Source organism: Sphaerodactylus townsendi, linkage group LG02, assembly GCF_021028975.2.
Source record: "Sphaerodactylus townsendi isolate TG3544 linkage group LG02, MPM_Stown_v2.3, whole genome shotgun sequence".
In the NCBI taxonomy this organism is placed as follows: domain Eukaryota; kingdom Metazoa; phylum Chordata; class Lepidosauria; order Squamata; family Sphaerodactylidae; genus Sphaerodactylus; species Sphaerodactylus townsendi.
This window is the reverse complement of record NC_059426.1, coordinates 114,725,506-114,744,255: the sequence shown is the minus strand read 5'-3', so window position 1 is coordinate 114,744,255 and position 18,750 is coordinate 114,725,506. Positions and strand designations below refer to the sequence as shown.

Sequence of the window (18,750 nt, the reverse complement as noted above, 5' to 3'; positions counted from 1 at the left end):
CAGTACTTGGAGGGGGTCCACAACAACAAGGCATTTTATTTTTTAAAGGTAAAGATTCACAATACAAAGGGTAAATACTATGAGAAGGGGAGAAGGTTTGCCAAGGTTTGCTAACCAGTTTCCTTTGCCTATTGTTTTAATTCTCCTCCTCCTCTCTCCAACCTCTCTGATCTCTCTCAAAGTTGAAATGTCTATTGTGAATTTCTTAAGACCAAACATTTGCCCCCTTTTTTGTGGCTTATGTTACACTGGGAAATGCCATGGTTGATAAACAACACCAACAAGGTAAGCACTGAAAAAGTGAAAAAGAAGTAATTCAGAATGGGACATTGCTAGTTGCAGGGATGAAGAGCAAAACAGGAGATAACCATTATGCTTCAAGGCATTTGAACGGTGACATTCCAAGTAGCACACAAAATTCTTTTGCAAGCAGTAATGTGGAATGAACAGTTGCATTTTCCCAATAAAAATAGATTACAGTTTGAGTCATGAGAAAATACAATTTTCTTGCAACCAACACATTCGTTTAAGAATTATACAAGCAGAGTCCTGCTGAGTTGGGACATAAATCCTGCTGATAGTCCATCATCTAAATTCAGCAATGGGCAGGCTTCTGGGAAGCCTACAAGGAAGACTTGAAGGCAACTGCTCTCCAAGTTGTTTGTCCTAACATCTGTTTAAAGGGATTCCAAATGTGGACATGGAGATTCCCTATAGCTGTCATGACTAATAACCATCGAGGGAGCTCTCCTCCATGAATGTGTTAATTCCTCTCTAAAACCATTTAAGCCAACAACCATCACCACTTCCTGCAGCAATACATTCTGTAATATGATTATGCATTTTGTGCGGACACACTTCGTATTATCTGTGTATTGTTGAAGGCTTTCATGGCCAGAATAAACTGGCTGGTGTGGGTTTTCTGGACTGTGTTGCCATGGTCCTGTACTTTTAGCACCTAACATCTCACCTGTATCTTTGGCTGGCATCCTAACGGCTCGCCTGGATCTATGACTGGAAGTTGTCAGCCATAGATATGTGTGAAACATTAGGAACTGAAACTACCAGACCATGGCCACACAGCCCAGAAAACCCACAACAACTAGTTGCTGTTACCTGCTCACCATTTCACCAGTATTATGAAAAAAGAAGAAAAAGTTCTGCCTGCTTTTTCTGCACTTCTCATAATTTTGTAAATTTCTATAATGCCTTTTCCAATTTTTTTTATTTTAAAAAATCTCTAAATGCTTCAGCTTTTTCTCACTGAGAACACATTCCAATCCAAACATAATGCTGATATTTTCTAGATCAGCTAAATTCTTTCTTAGGCTGATTTCACATGGGCCAAAAACAGCAGTGTGAAAACGGTGTGAAAACAGCATAAACCCTTTTAAACCATTTTAAACCCTTTCACACCATTTTCACACCATTTTCACACTGCTGTTTTTGGCCCATGCGGAATCAGTCTTAGATAAGGAAACCAGAACTGTAGTATTCCAAATATGGCTGCATCACAGATGATAAAGATTGTTTTGATATTTAAATGCTGAGGTACAAGTGATAGAAGTCTGAGCAATGGGAAAACCCGTGGGGAGCTTTTCCTCTGCTCTCACACTCTCTGCATTGCACATCCTTTGTTCAACAAAAACTACATATAACCCTTAAGCTTCCAGGAGCAGTTTGATCTGAAACTTTATGGAAGGAATGCCACAGTTCTGATATTAGCTTTGTAAGTGTTTATGTCAAGAAGAAACCGCAGAGTATTACAAGGAAGAAATGCTGTAGGCTCCTTTGTTATGAACTACACCATAGCTTTTGACCACTCACTTGTTGTTCTTCGGGTGGTATCCACAGAAGGAAATGTTCTTCAACTGGAAAAAGTGGCTACATTTATTTATCTGAAAAGAAAAGAAAAAAGAAAACCACTTCTAAGGCTTTTTTTTGGTATCCTTTTTTTGTAACCTTTTTTTAGCAAAGGGGATCCCTGGTCATTTTTTGCTTTGCAGTGTTCTACAATGGAAAGGTAACGAGTTTCTGTACCTCACCCTATGGACACAGAACTTGCGTGCACTTCCAGGATTCTTATAAATCCTGTGAGTTTCCGGCAGTAAAGATAAAAGTTTTGGGTGCCAATTTCAACTGGAGGTGAAGGTTTAAGATGTCCCTCTTTCCTATCCCCAGTTTTTCCCTTTAAATCATATCCCCCCCCCAAGACCACATATCATACTTTGAAAAGACTCTCAAAAGAATCACATAATGTGCAGTTCTTCTTTTATACAGAAATGCTACAGCGGAGATTGAAAGATCAGGATAGGAAGGCTACACCAACATCAGACCAGGTGATAATTACTGTAGACCAAGTGATTTATCTCTGCACACCTCCCCAAGTTCACAGCCTGTAATTCACTATTAACCTACAATCTTTACTAAAACCCAACATTCAACTTGTTAGGCATGGTTTCTGCTATTATCTGCAATCTATAGTTTTTGCCATTGATCAGTTTTGCTACTAGAAAAAATCTGCTTCTTCTTATGCAAATAGAGGTTCTGGTTTATGCACCTCTATGACACCACACTCAACCTCTCCAAAACGATCAGCTTCAAAGATTGAGACAGCTTTATTTATTTATTTAGATACGTAATTATACTCAAACTGGTATTTTATCTGCACAGCAACAACCCTGTGAGTTAGGTTAGGCTGAGAGAAAATGAGAGTATTTATTGTGAATCAATAAAAGATCTGGATCTCCGGCATATCCAGTGGTCCTCCAGATTTTAAAAGTGGGTTGAAGACATTTTTCAAAAGTTCCTGTGAAATCATACATAATGAAGTGGATATATTAATATATGGCTATGTGATGCTGAATCAAGTTGAATTTCATTTGCTAAAACATGAAGCAGCACCTAATAGTGAGAAAGTCATTAATGTCAGTTCTAAAAGGAATACATTCTTGCTTTGCTCCAGCAAACGAAATCCATGCCAGCAGAGTTCTATAAACCCCAGCCCCAAAGTTAGTAAAACAGAGATACCCCCTACCCCAGTCTTTCTGCTTCATGGCTGTAATGTCCTTGGATGACCCTGGCAGAGCAATCTCATTATAGGTGAATGCATTTTCTAAATAGCTTTGTTCCTTCCTCTTGAAAGCTGGATGTGAGCTACTTATGTAGAAAAGCTAATCATAGAAGCTTTACTGCACATATCCACAGAGCACTGCTTAAAATAGTAGCAATGGGTTCACAGATTATCAGAGCAGCTTAGCAGACAAACCTTTCAGTATACCCTTCCAGTGGGTATACTACAGGTGGCTATCTTGCATCTGGACTCCAGAGCATGGACTCCATTTTGTCCTGATATTCTATCCAGTGGATCCCCTGATATTTTATCTAGAGGATTCCCAGGCAAGGCAAAAGCAAATTACTTCCCCTGCATATTTAACTGTTGTTTACTTGCCTTGAGTAGTTCTGAGATGTGACTAATAGACATCAAGCTGATTTTGGTTCGCTAGTTTGTGAAGCAGCACATAATAGTGAAAGTCATTAATGCCAGTTCTAAAAGGTATAAATTATTGCGTTTCTCCAGCACCAGAACTCCATGCCAGTATGGATGAGTGGTCCTTCAGGTGTACAGGACCTATGCTGGTAGTAGCTGGTAGAGGCACATGGCTCAAACCTACCTTGCTGGGGTCCTTGGAGTCATCACATTTCACTGCGATCTTGACTCCTCGCATGCTGATTTCTAGGACACAGCTGGAGGGTGGGTTAAAGTGCACGGTGAGGCGGCGAGTAGTGGCAATCTATAAGGGAAAAAGGCTACAAATAGAGTGACTGCTGCACAAATTCTTCAGAGTTCCCAGTGACATTGTTCTTCCCTTAGAAAATACTTTCCCTTTCAATTGGCCAGAGAAGTAATGTTAGGTTCATTCACCACATTATGAAAAAAATGTTAACATCTATAAAGTCAAAAAATGCTCCACAGATTTGAAATGGAAAGCTTTATTGGTGATGTCACTAACCTTTGTCATCAGGCACTCTCTACAGTTATTTTTTTCTAGTTCAGTCTGAACCAGATGAGCAACTGTTGCCCTGGTTTTTCAGAGCTGTCCCCGGGACAAAATAAAAAGTACATTTGTACTGAATGAGGCAAGGGTGCTTTATGACTTTCCCTACAGCTGTTAAACACCATGTTTGTCTTGACCTAAAGGGAATATCACGTGGAAAAACCAGAGTTTTATGTGAGCTGAGGAGGACTGTACCTTCTGCATAGCTGCACACAGCACGTCATTGCCCTTATGATAAGGAACCTGGACTGAACCAAGAAACTTCACCCGAAACTGATCCACCCAATCGCTAATCTTGCTCAAGCCTGAAAGCCAAAAGAAGGGAGAAATATCATACTCATGCATATATTTTATATTATCTGTTCTAAAAAGAAAACACTCAAATTATTGTTTCACCCAAGGGTCAACTATATTGTTCTCTCCTCCCGCTACACACACGAATTTACTTCAAAAAATCCCACCCCCCCTTTGGCAAATGCAGTCTCCAGCATTATGTGATCAGGAGAAGGAAGATATGGTAAAAGAGGGACACTTTAACCCTTTCCTTCCCTACAATTTTCATATTACAAACACTTCTTAGCCAGTTATACTCTTGCTGGGAAAGAATGTAATTACCTGCATTATTTCTCCTCAGTAGAAGTAAAGACACTGGTGTGATGGCTTTTCCAGAAAGAGCAAAAAAACAAAACAAAAACAACCCCTCTCCTTCTCCCCCACACCATTGTCCTACTTGACCCAACAAGCCTGGAGATACAATTTACCACTAGTGAAAAGAGATTCCACCTAAACATTAGGAGGAACTTCCTGACAGTAAGGGCTGTTCGACAGTGGGATACACTGCCTGGGGAGAGAGGGTGAAGTCTCCTTCTTTGGAGGTTTTTAAACAGAGGCTGGATGGCCATCTGTCAGGAGTGCTTTGATTGTGAATTCCTGCATGGCAGGGGGTTGGACTGGATGGTCCTTGTGGTCTCTTCTCAGTCTATGATTCTATATGGTTAATGGGTACACAAGGGTACACTCAACTATCAATGGAACTCTGAATACATACCTTTTCCTCCCACATTTATTGGTTTTAACTGACAATTTTGTCCCAACAAATGCTCTGGTATTGCAGGCAGCTATGAGCTAAAGATGGGGTAAGTAAACTTGGATATCACAGATGGGAACAAAAGACCAGGTGGGTGTGAAGGAGAAGTTGCAAGGAGGCTGCAAAGGGGTGCACTACCTGCCATGTGATCTGGATCCTTAGTGACCTCGATAGCATAGTAAGCAGGGAAGATGCCCCGGTCACCTGTCCTCATATTATAAGCCTCATACCAATAATCTTCTGCCTGAACCTCCACCAGCAAAGGATCATCTACCTCCAGTTCCAGCTCATCTTCATGACGAGGCACAAATCTGTGAAAAAAAATCACCAGCACTTCGCAATTCTGCAAGCTTTGGTAGCAGAGCTACTAAGATTTTTTTTAAGGGACTGGGAGAAAATTCTGTAGTCAACATTAGAGAATAATAGCCTGGGCATTCTTTGTTCAGAGACATCTGTGCTAGAATTTCAGAGGACCAGGCTCATGAACCAGATGTTATTTTTCGGGACATAACTGATCAAATAGCTCCACATCTGATATAAGTAACATCCAGAGAGCTATTCTAAAAACCCACACAGGGGATACTGTCATGAACAGAATGCAGGAATCAACAAGTGGATATTTCCCCACACAAATATGGTTGCTGTGGTCTTGCACAAGCTGTTCCTCTAGTGTTTCTCTTCTCAAGGAAAGTGGGGGGACTGTATGCATGAGTCATAACTAGATATGTCAGGTCCAAAAGGCAGTATCTATGCTAGCTCATAATCAAAATAATGCCCAGTGCTCATTTTACAAAGACCTTCTAAAGATTCCAAACTCAGGTCTAAACATGTTTTGCAATGTATATGCCAGCCTGGGATTTCATATGTCCAAACATCAGAGAAGTCTTACGCCTCCCCCAACTGAGGTGGTGAGGGAAAGACTCAGACAGCGACTTGGATTACAGCTTTCAAAAAAGTTGGATGAATAGGAGGCCCCTGTACTATTTTTGGCAGAAGGTTTTGTAAACATTCACCTGAAGACAGCTCGGTGAGTCTGTTCCTGTTCTTCTCCATTGATAATGCAAGAGAAAAGCCCAAAAGATTCAGCACCTGGGAATGAAAGAAAAGAGAAATGTTCAATCGCATAGAATAGCCCTTTTCTTCAAACAACCATTTTTGCAAAAATTTTATCTTAATTACACAACTTCTTAATATTATATAATGGAGAGGGCCTTACTATTGGGGAAAGAGAATCTTATAGGTTAGCCAGGGGTAGTCAGGCTGGCAATGAGACAATGGGACACAGAAAGAGAAGTGCCAGACCTGATCATGACATGAGACCTGGTCAATGACAAAATCCTGCAGTACTATTGTTGGGTTCTTGGAGGATTGATGGGAGCCATTGTTTCAAAACGTATGCAGTTGGGATAACAAATGAGATCATGTCACACACTGAATTAAAATACTATCAATCACAGCTTTTCATTCTTCCATCTCATCAACCCTTTTATCAATGTGGAGAGGACACCTGGTAACACATCTGCTATCAGCAACAGACATGGAGAAAAATGTTTTCCACAGTGGGATTCAGAACTCAATATTGTATGTACCTGCATAACACAGCAGCCCTTTTATAAACAAGCATAGGTGTGGTAAAAACATATCAGCATTGCAGCATGCTTGTTTCTTAATGGAATCTAGGATAGAAAAAGCAAGTCACCATGGTCTTCTAATCAATTGACTGAGCTAGTAACACCTAATGGAACTGTGCAGGGGGCAAGAGAGAGAAAACTTTTATTTCTCAGTGTTGGCAGTGGTATGAGAGAGGGCTATTTGCCATATAAACTCCTCCCACTATCCTCCCATAAGAAGATTTGCAGGGATTGTACTGTCTCAAAAGCATACAAAACCTGTTAGATCAGAGGTCATGGGGAACAAATAAAATAAGTACACTACTAAATCTGAATCCTATCACTCTTAAAAGGCATTAGGTATCATTCTCCTGCCCTTATGGCTCATTTGGTATGGTAAACATGGACAAACTATCAAATGGGAAATCTTTGTAAAGAACAATGAAAACTCATCAAAGCTTTCAGAACAACATTGGTGCAGAAGCCTCCAAACTAACTATTTCATCAGTGAATCTTTCAGAAGAAATCCTCACTCAAGAACTGCCTGCAACCAAAAGGATTTGATGCAGTCTAAGAAAGCACTAAGCCATAGTTACACACTGTTATGACTGGAGAGGATTTGCTCCAATTTCCATTCCAAGCTAAGACATTAACTGTGAATTCCAGGAGACCCTAAACATAATCTGAAGTTATTTTGTATTATGCATTTAAATTGCCCTGAGATCTGATGACACTTTTGGATGTCAGGAGATTGTTTCTCATGGCACCATCTTGCTGACACTGACCCACAAACCTGTCAAGTTCTGCACTTCATCAAAGGAAACCATCATCACTTTCCTGAGAGACCTTCCATCTCCTTCAGTTCCCTCCATTACTACAAAGAACCTTCCCTCCTCCCCCCAACCCATCCAACTCACTGGAGGAGCGTGACCGTCCACTCATGAAAACGTTGAGGAACTTCTTGGAAAAGTGGATATCTGCCTCAGGGGTGGAATCCTCAGAGAGACAGATAGAGTCACGTTTCAGCGCATCCTCTTCATACTCCTCCCCAATTGCTGATTCATAGGGTGAAGAGACACAGTTGTCATAGACAGTAGCTGAATCACTCTCATCACTGTAACCTGAGTAGCATTGTTTCAGGCTAACAAGTTCCAGCTGCACATCTTCATCTACCACTAGTGTGTACTTTACGGAATCATAGGAAAGGGCACTGGTGTCAGAGCTCACTGATGCCCTCTGGAGGCCATGACAAGATCGGTAGCTACCATTGCTGCTCCCATATATAGTCCTTGATGCATTCATTTTTTCAGGTGAAGACAAATAGTCCAGGACCTCATCCTCCTCACTAATTGAGGCATTGGGCTTTTCTGCCAGTTGTGCGTAGCTGGAAGTGTCTATATCAGAGCTGATAGACATACGGTTGTCACTGGACTGTGACATAAATGGCTTCTCAGACTCCAGTGGGTCAGAATTCTTTTGTACTGGTGTCAGGTAAATCTCCTCAGTGGCTTCCAATCTCACATCTGTCTGGTAGCGGATACGGTCCCGATAAGCTTCTGTGCCCCTTGTCACTACCACAACTGTAGGGTTCTGTGGTGGGGGACGACTGGTAATCTGCTGTTTCTCAGGAAGGCGAGAAGACACAACACAGGCAGGTGCAATCTGTGTAGCTGTCGAACGCCGGCATGGGCTCTCTGTTGATGTGCCCCGATCTTTGGTGGAAGTTGTGCTGTTTTGGTGCGTGACTTCATCACTCAGGCAAACATGGTCATGGGGAGGGGTCTGCTCACCTGTGGGTGGCAAAGAGGGAAGGAAAAAGGAAAAAGAAAGAACAACAGTATCTTTTAACATTTCATAAAATTAATTGTTGGTATTTGCAAGTGTCTGTCACAACCAGTCATGAAAGTGTTAACTATCTGTTTGTGTGTAAACAGGATGTTGAGGTCACATTCTAATGACCTGCCTGTTGACTAGCTATTGGCCAGTTTGAATAGCCATTGCTTACATGTTTGTGAGCATGTATAGTACCTGAAGTTAAAAAGTTAAATTGGTTTTTGTTCTCAGTCAGACAGGCAATTTACTAGTATCTGGGTCTTTACTGATATCTGGTAAACACTGCTAATAATGTATATCCACCAACAATAACTCAAAGTTGCAGCAAAAACAGCTACTTTAATTTCACCACCCAAGCGATGAATGTAAAAGGCTGAGAGGAGCTGTCTCATTAATGGGCATTACATCACCCACTTAAACAGACAACCCTCTCATGTATGTGAAGTACTTTGGACACTGAAATTGCTATGTGAACACTTAGTATAATTATCAGCATATGGTATCAGCCAACAAATATGTGGCTGACCTACTTCTTCGTTACAGTTTGGATTCTTATGGACCACCGATCTCATTTCAAAGTTGTCAGGCCCAAATGTTATTATGAAGCTCAAAGATGATGTACTGTACATAGTTCCCCACTCCTATGTGATCCTCATAGCAACCCTCTGAAGTGCAGTGTCTTTTTCTCAGGTCCCCTGGGGAGTTGCGCTGCTGCCTTGAAACCGAATCTAATACCATATCTACTATTCCACACTGCCCCACATGCCACAGAACCATTTCAGTTGATGCAACAAAAGCCATGATGCCGGCTGAGGAGAGGGAAAGAAGCCTTGGGTAAAAGAGCACTGGCAAGAAAAGTCAATTTCCAAAGGGGTTGTTTCACTCCAGCCAATTAATAAAACTTCAGCATCCATCTCAAGATACAGGCCAAAGGCAGCTGTACAGCCCAGGCCCAAGTGTCAGAGAAACTACTGGCATGCAAAAAGGGGTGGGTGGAAGAAGAAACGATGGACAAAGAATCAGCCTCTGCAGATAGATGAACTCACCAGTTTTCAGAGGGGATGATGACCGGGACACTCGCTCTTGCCAACTGTGCTTTTTCCCCAGAGAGTTGTTGTTCAAAGTGTCCTGAGGAAAAGGACAAAGAGGCCTTGTAGCTGCAAGGGTAAATGGCGCATGGCACAAAGGGGTCCCATCCCTCCCCCCACTCCAGCCTTGTTGCCTCACCCCCTTCCTCCAGCTATTGTCTGTGTGTGTCAGGAAAAGATGGCTATTCAGAGGGATCCAACAGCTAAGTCCATCAGTTGCTTTTGCTGCTAGAGACGCCAGTGCCACAACAGGAAAGGGTTAAAGGGGAGCAATTGACAATAACAGTTAGAGAAGAGAAAAAGGGAAAAGGAAGTGCCTTGGATCTCATACAGAGTGAGGCACGTTCACTTGGATCTCCCTAATGCAGCGAGACAGAATCACACAGTTGTTTAATATGTACTATGCTCTCTGGTTTAACTCACTCAATTTTCATTGTCCCCAGTAACCAAGGAGTTTGAGAATCCCAGGAAGCTCGTGCCACTGAAAGGCCTAGTACACATGATGTTGTTATATCTAGCATTTTCCTGGCTCTTCCAAGTGGCAGCTGATTGACAGGAAATGAGAGTGAGGAAACACTAAATGCAATGATGTCACATTTCTTTTACCAAATGTTCCTGATTCCTGGAAAGATGAGCAGCAGAGACAGCCACACATGCCCTGTAAAATTCAGTTAGGCACATTAACTGGAACATGCCACAGGCTTTTTTTTTTAAAGAAAGCACAAAAATTGGAGCACTCATCATTGTGAAACATATAAAGGTCTGCAGTTTCTGAACTTCAATATACACAGCAAGCCTTGAATTTTTGGACACAGTTTTAAAACACTACATTTCACTTCTTGATACCCTACAGAATATTGGTGCTTATGGTCTTACAAGTCTTCCAGTACAATCCTGCTTTGGCTGCTCCACCTCTGCCTCACAGCCCTGGTATTCTGTTGTGTGGAATTCACCACTTTGCTAAACACCCGCTGTCACTGGACTTCTAACCTTGTTCACCTATGCAGTTGCCACAGCCAGTATGTGGAAGAGCAGGGCCCTAGACAGAGGTTGTCAGCTGCTGCATTGAAAGTGCTGCCTCCTGCTGAATGCTGCTCTAAACAGACACCCAAAGTTATTACTGGTAGATACAAAGATCTCCTCTGGCCAGGATTTAAGTATGGCTGATGATCAGTCATCCACATATGTTTTTATTTGCTTCATTTATATCCCACTTTTCTCCCCAAAGGGGCTTATGACATTCTCTCCTCGCCATTTTATCCTAACAAAAACCCTGTGAAGTAGGTTAGGCTGCAAGTGTGTGACTGGTCCAAGGTCACCCAGAAAACCTCCATGGCAGAGGAGGGTGATGAATCTGGGCATCCTAGATCCTAGGGTCTGCAACCTGAGGCTCTCCAGATGTTCATGGACTACAAATCCCATCAGCCCCTGCCAGCATGGCCAATTACTGGCAGGGGCTGATGGGAATTGTAGTCCATGTACATCTGGAGAGCTGCTGGTTGCAGACCCTAATCAGTCATTCTAACTCAGCCACTCAGTGGTTTGAGAGCCACATGTGGTTCTTCGACATATAACCTGTGGCTCTTCTGAGCACCATTCTTCAGTGTGACACACATTCCATGTCTGAAGAAAGGATATTGTCGGTAGGAGTTGTGGTTGGCAGGTGGTTCCCACTGTGAAACAGTGCTGCCAGAGGGACTGGAGGGTATTTGAAGTGTAACCCTCTCTGAGATGTGGGCCAAATGCCAGGGATGGAAATAGCCTTCCTTCCTCCCCCCAACACCCTTCTTTGTGGTCTCTGCACTTTCATCTTAAAATCCAGGTGGCTGCTGGCACAGAAAAAAAGAGAACAAAACTACCACGACCACAACCAGACACCCGGGAAAAGAACAAGCTGGCCACAAGGAGGTGGGGGTTTTAATTCTCTCCACATTTTTTTTGCAGACCAGCTGGTGCTGCTCTGGGCACCCTGGCAGTCTCACTGTCTCATCTGATCTGCTGTGTTTTATGCTGAGGAGAAAGCAGGAAGGCAGAGAGGGAAGATACACTAAGAGTCCACAGTGGCAAGGAGAGACAATCCTGCATGTGTGGAAGTTTTCTGATAATTTAAATGTGTATAATTACAGAGTTAATATTTGCAGCTATATTTACTGTACGTTATGTTTGGTGGATTGGCATACAGGGCACACCGGAGGTGTGTGGTTCTTTTGGTACGCTGTGACTATGGCTGCCCATCAATGGTAGAATGAGAACTTCTCTAAACATTGCTGACTTCTGCACAGCAGAAATAAAACATCCTGCAGACGTTTTAAAAAGATCTGCATTGCCATTTTGTGTTTTCACAGTACAGAGAACACAAGTGTTGCAAGCCAAAACAGATCTTTCCCCCTGCCTGCTGCCTGGAGGCCAATTTCACAGTCGTGTCTGCCATTTTGTATGCTGCTGCAGAGATTCTCCGTGCCTCCATCATTTGGTGAAGGTTTTCCACAGAGGTTTCCTCTGCTTGTAGCTCATCCATGTGTAATTCTGCTGTTAAAAAAAGATGAATAAAAGTTTGTTTTGTCTAGTGATCCCACGCACATGTCATTTTTCTTTTTTTTGGTTTTGAGGAGTATGTCTGCAAAGCTACAGTGACACAAACATGCACATATTGCAGCTTCTCTAACTGCGTTACCATAACTTTGCAGACATCCTCCTCAAATCAAAACAAAAAAGGAAAAACAACATAGATGTGGGATCACTAAGCAAAACAAACTTTACTCATCTACTTTTTACATAGAAATCATGTGTGGATGAGCTGCAAGCAGAGGAAATCTCCATGGGGAACCTTCAGAGAATCTCTGCTACGGCACACAAAATGGCGGGTGTGAGCAGCGACAATGAAAGTAAGCGGTTTGGGCAGGAGAAATAACTTGCTGTCCTGCCTGCTTTTGTTTGCTTAGAATGTTTTGAAGATGTTTTTGGAAAGAGATCAGGGTGAACTTCCACGGTTTTTAAAACGTCCTAAAGATGTTTTATTTCTGTTGTGTGGAATTCACCACTCTGGCTCATATAATCTGCTATTGGACTTTGACACACTCAGAACACAATTAGAATGTACAGTTATCAAAATCCTTGAAGACGAAGCACCAGCATGCTTTTGTCATACCGTTAATCAAGGAAAAAAGTGCTTGCAACAAACATTAAGTACCTGTGGTTACCATGTGGCTATTAAAGTTGCCAGAGTGCAGACCGTCTCTGTAGCAGAACAGACTGCAATCTAGATAGCTGTTTGTAGTTCCCACAGGTCCCTTTTTAGAACTTTTTCCAGAGATTTTGAGATAAGTCAGAACAGCAAGTCTAAGAATACTTTTTTTCTGTAGATAAACAGGACCAATGGATAAACAGGACTTACTTTCAAGTAGACCTGCTTAGACTTGCTCCCTGCTATTTCAACCTCCATTTAGATCAACTCCTTGTATATCACTAACAAGACCTGACAGTGGTTCTTAGACTGGAAAATCCCACGTCAAAGGCAGCCTAAGTCTCCTCCGAGACAAGTCATGCTTTTCTCCCTAACACTGAGATGAACTTCTGGGGCAGAAAACATGCACATTTCTGTGATGCATCTGAATCAGGGCAGGCTTTTAATCTGTGTAACAAATGCAAATTAAAGTGTAGATGTTATAAGAATGATATAGCAAATACGTTTGTCCCAAGAACATGCATTAGGAAACTATAATATGAATCCCACAGAAGAAAAATGGACACTTGCACCAAAGATGCACGCATTAACAAGACACACTCTTTTTTCCCTGAATGAAAAGGCTGTATGCAATCTATGGGCACACTCGCATTTTCTGGAATGACTCTGTTTACTCCCTTTGCTCTTATGGTCCCTTGCTTCTACAGTGCAGAACCTTCTTAAATTAGGCAATTCCCTTTTGCTACTATAGAAATTATTTTTCCCCTGATTACGTTTTGCCCAGATGCAACTGTCTTTGTATCCTGTACTTTGGCTTCCTTTGCTTTACACAACATCCACAAGATAAAAATTAAACTTGCTAGAGATTTCCTAGCCTTCAGGGGTTCTAAGCAATTTCTCCCCACTTCACTTGCTGCTGTATTTCAGCGTACAACAAAGTTCCAGGACCTGCAGATTGCATAAAATGAAATGCTGAGAGGACATACTGCACTAAGAGTGCTCCAGGCCTCTTTCTGACTAGGGTAGGCTATCACTTGGCTGCCCATACAGTTTCAAAAGTCAGTTTTGGGTTGGCTTGAAGGCACCAGTACCCCAATAGAACAGACATTTCTCTCTTTTGCTCTCTTTTGCTCCTTTCCCAAAGCCCAAAACACATGACCAGATCAGAGGATTATGGGATCATGCACATATTGTCAGGAGTCAACAGAACTCTTTGCCAGCATTATGAAACAGTCACAGCAATGTGATTGACAGTATTATGCATAATTTCTCAGAGACAGTAGACTTGGTAAATGGGATACTGAGAGGGAGAGCTGCAGGAAGGGATTAAGTAGACTCCCATGTTCCTGAATTTTTTTTTTAAAGAAGCCCTTATATTATGCTGGTTGGAGGAAGACATATAAAGATTTTCTGTTCACATATACAGACTACCTTTGCTGCTAGTCTGTGTTCAATTTTGGGGGGGGCGGGGGCGGTAGGGAGGCTCAAAATGAAAATCACTGACTCTACCATTCCTAAATCCTTGAGTGCTACAACTTCCTTAGCTGTTCCCAGGATTATGCAATATTTTCCCAAATAGAGCACAGAGAGGAGACACCCTTTGTATGAGACACATGGAATTGCTACAGGGTATCAGACACACATAAACAACAAAACTGTATTGTATTCTGACCACCATACATGTTTTTCATCTCCTAAAGCATAATAGTGTGAATGGAAAGTGTCTCCCCCAGTAAAATGGTACACACTAGACACATAGATGTAAGAAGCATGACTTGGGGCCCCAAAAAGGACATAAGCTATGCTTAGGTAGTGCCACAAAATTTAAGGGATTGGAACCGGCCTGAGGGTTTATTCTGTCTTTCAAAAAATCTAGAAGCTTGTGTGCTTGTCTCTTTCTGCGCCTTAAAATAATCTGTCCCTGCTCAGTTCTGTCCCTCTGCACTGCAACAAAGTAATAATTTGATGCAGTGTCAGATGATCCCTATTGCACCAGGACAGTTTGACATTGTGCCATGTAGGCAAATTCCTAAATTTAAACTCACTTCTTCTTGCAAAAAGACAGATTTGGCTTTAAGATACAATTAGCAGTGGCGCTTGACACTAGGTATACAATCTATAAAACCCTAAACAGGAAATTTTAGAGATACACATATATTAGAAAACAATGGGGGTGTTCTTCAAAGTAACAATCACCCTAAACATCAGAGATATATCCCATTGTGCTATCTCAGGGGCCTCCAATCTTTTTGAGCCTGATGGCACCTTTGGAATTCCAATGCAGTGTGGTCAGAACAGCCACAAAATGGTTGCCAGGAAATGGCTACTGTAGGAGGTGGAGCCAGCGACAAAATGACTGCCGCAGTTTAACTTCAGTCCCACAGTGAAGATCCTTTTGTGGTGATGGCAGCTGCAACATAAGCACAATTTATAAAAAAATCTGCATACCCATGAGAAGCCTTGCTGGTCAAAAGCCCTACCTGGCCATGTCCATTTCCTTAAACACTTGGCAGGTATCAGCAAAGGTGTCATCAGGTGCCATGGTGACTACAAGTACCATGTTGGTGATCCTTGTTCTATGTTATGAGATCTTATAGTTTTATCAGGGATGGAGGAACAGAGAGAAACAAAATTCATGCATTTTAATGCATGATGTTTACATTGTCTTTATACCTCTCTTGTACTGTTTAACAGTTTGGGCACTGGTAATGGGGGAGGGGGGAGACATTTGTAACATGAGTGAGAATTCTGACCAATTAAGATTTTATATTTGCACTTGCACTACTGGATTACTGAAGCAAAACAACACAATAAACACCAAGGGTGAATATGTCTTGTACCTGGTTTTTGCTAGAGGCAGGTAAAACTGCCTATAACCAGAGAAAATCAACACCTCCAAGGATGTGTGACTGGATTAATAGAATTCAAGATGTTGTGGTTATTAGAAAATCCAATAATTGATTTGGATGCTGTCTAAAAATTTCTGCTTGCACAAGGGAGGCACTTTTTACCAACTCCCCCCCCCCCTCAATATTCTTAGGGGCCTTCCATCTCCCAGGAGTAGCAGTTTAAGAGGCATTTTGGGTTTGCAGCAGGAGGGGGAAAGCCTGGAAGTCATGTTTCCCCAGACAGAAATCTGGCCATGCAGGAAAATTATGTGGAATTCAAGTCTCTTGTGTTTATCTCCATTTATCTAAAATATGCTTATTATTTTCTCTTTCAAAATGTTCATATGAAGTACCAGTAAGTGTACTTTGTTGAACTGGTCTCCTGTTATGCACCAGAAAGCTGCATTTCTATGGAACTCCACAGAGCTTTCTATGGAACTCCACAGAGTACTTACGAGATGTGCCTAAGAGGCAACAAGTACAACCATGAGATAGTCAGAAGCTCAGAAGACCATCATTGCAGCTGATCTCCACAAGGAGACAAATTACTTTCACACAGAATAAGCAGAGCAAGAATGGACAACAGCTGCACGTGATAAACTCTCCCCTATCCCCCCACTCCCAGCTTGTAGGCTAGGGATGCATTTAGACATAACACCAAACTGCAATTAAGCTCCAGTTTGATATGAGTTACACAAACTTACACAAATATGAAGTTACACAAATATGAGTTACACAAATATGAGTTACACAAATATGAAGAGGCTATGGTGGACAGTGAAGCCAGCAGCTCTGATTTTGACTAAATCCATGTCCAGTGTTGTCTCAGCAAGCTAGATGTTGCCTATCACCTGTGGCTCAAAAGTTTGCCATACACAAGGGCCTCTTCTTGTAACCCCGTTCCACTAAATTCCTACCTCACAATGACTGCATAAATCATTGGACGGTAAATAGAAAACAACAGCAAACCATAGTTGCGAAAATGCCCCTATAGAAGGCAGGTGGAAAAAGAAGGAGGACTGATGTAAACTTTTTTCGAATGTAAGGTGTTGATAAACTGTGGTGAGTCATATAAGAAATTAAAATGCCACAGAAATCTGCATTGGTTCACATACATATATACATATCACTTGGCTGTCTTATCACTAGACTGGCAGCTGAATAGTAAATCCAAGTTAGTTTATTGCTGGCAAGCAGATTAGTATATGAACTACTTCTATTAGAATATTGCATTGATATAGTATTGGGTGAATGTTAAATTCTGTCTGTAATATTAGAACTATGTAATGGTTCTTTAATACATGTTAATCAGCACCTGAAATTGCACTTCTGAAGTGGTGATTAACATGCATGTGTGAAATTGACAAGGTGTGTATGTGCCCAAAAGTATGTTGCCTGTATGTTGTGTCATCTGTCCACTTTAATGAAGGACGATGCTGTGAACATAGGCAAGATTTCTGTTCACGAAAATCACATATAAACACTCCAGGTGGCTATTTCATTTGGAAAAAGCAAACATATATTCACCCATGAGAATAATTCCTGGACAGAAATCTCATACATGCAAAATGTCACACTGGAGCTGGTTTGGCAATTTCATAGTTTGGACAATGCTGGGGTGGTTTTTTTTTTTTACTTCCTTATCTAGCAAGATGTTTTGATGCAACCCACATGCAGATAAAATATCTCCAATAGTGTCAGGTTTTTCCTTGCAACATCTAACTGAAGTCTACAAAGTCTGGATTTTTGCTTCTTTAAGCTTTTTTCTGAGAATTCTGAGCCTGAAAGGGTTACTTAGAGGCTGCTGCTTACATTATCAGGTTCTCTTCCCCCACCCCCCCCACCCCCAACCCATCTATAAGGCAACATGTTCAGCTGGTTTGATAGACCAGCAGGAATGGCTTGGAACAAAGTCTGCTGACATAGCTGGCTGGCATGAAAACTCCTCCCCAAACATGACAAGCTTTTAAAGCCAACATTATTAGCATCCCCATATTGTTACTGTAACAAAAGAAATGAGAGGGGAGAGCCCAATTTACTCACATTCAACTTTGCCTCCTCAACAAGATGTACAGTAGAACAGGCTGTTATTCAGCAAAACAAAACCTAGAGTTTATAACAGGGCTGGTCAGGCAAAGGAAGGCATTTGTGAGGAAAATTACCACCTTTATTCTCAAGGAAATGACTCATTTTAATCCACTTTTCCAGGCACAAAGGGGAAAAAATTATACCCCAGAGCCAGTGAGGTCAGCCTTCTCTCTATAGGCCATACTCTAGGCTTATGAATACTACATACATTTCTTAGTCCTGTAGTTCATAAAACATCCCCCCCCCCCAACAACTGATCCCTCATTACATGCCCAGCAACCTATTCCCACCCTTCAGCACTACTAAACATGCCAACGACTCTTCCAGTATGTCTCAGCTGCTATCTGTAGGGAAAGCATATTAATAGACAGAAATGTATTTATCTTACCTACTGGATATGTTTTCAAGATTTTAAATTACTTGTGATACACATGTGCTCGGAATTATGTGTATCACACAAGTACTAATCACAGAACTAGGGCTGGCTGCAAAACCTAATTCATTACATTCAGATGTCATTGGAAGTAGTCCCACAGAATAAATATAGTGAGCCCCCCATCACTGTGCTTTGGGATGCAGTGTGGGAGGCAAGAAAGTCATGTTTTCAAGGTGGAAATCCTTCCATCTATGGAAATACCCAGTGAATTTGGGTCAATATAAGGATTAATGCTGAGCATACATGTATTTCTAGACTCAAGAGTGAATAACGGAATTTTTTTTTTGGACAAGTAACATGAGAAAAAGTCTCAAGAAACATATTTTATTAATAAAACTTTATGTAGTCTCTGCTCATGGGCTGATCCCAATATTTAAGAGGCTTATGTTACTCCTGGGCAAATATTCACACTGTCTCAATGGGCAGCCCCATCCAATGGGCTGAGTGCCTGGCCGCACCGCCACAGCCATGCCAACCT

General features: G+C 41.7%; 1 protein-coding gene across 2 annotated transcripts in view; it reads right to left on the bottom strand.

Annotated features, from left to right (window-relative positions):
- The window catches only part of MAPK8IP1 (mitogen-activated protein kinase 8 interacting protein 1), a 64,414-nt gene that overhangs the window by 3,379 nt on the left and 42,285 nt on the right, over positions 1-18,750 (bottom strand). For both annotated transcript variants that reach the window (XM_048483766.1, XM_048483767.1), the window contains exons 4-10: positions 9,635-9,716; positions 7,673-8,545; positions 6,159-6,234; positions 5,284-5,456; positions 4,254-4,363; positions 3,675-3,794; positions 1,828-1,898 (exon numbers count right to left, since the gene is read on the bottom strand). In XM_048483766.1, coding sequence (XP_048339723.1) covers positions 1,828-1,898; positions 3,675-3,794; positions 4,254-4,363; positions 5,284-5,456; positions 6,159-6,234; positions 7,673-8,545; positions 9,635-9,716 — 1,505 coding nt within the window. The remainder of the gene's footprint in view (positions 1-1,827; positions 1,899-3,674; positions 3,795-4,253; positions 4,364-5,283; positions 5,457-6,158; positions 6,235-7,672; positions 8,546-9,634; positions 9,717-18,750) is intronic.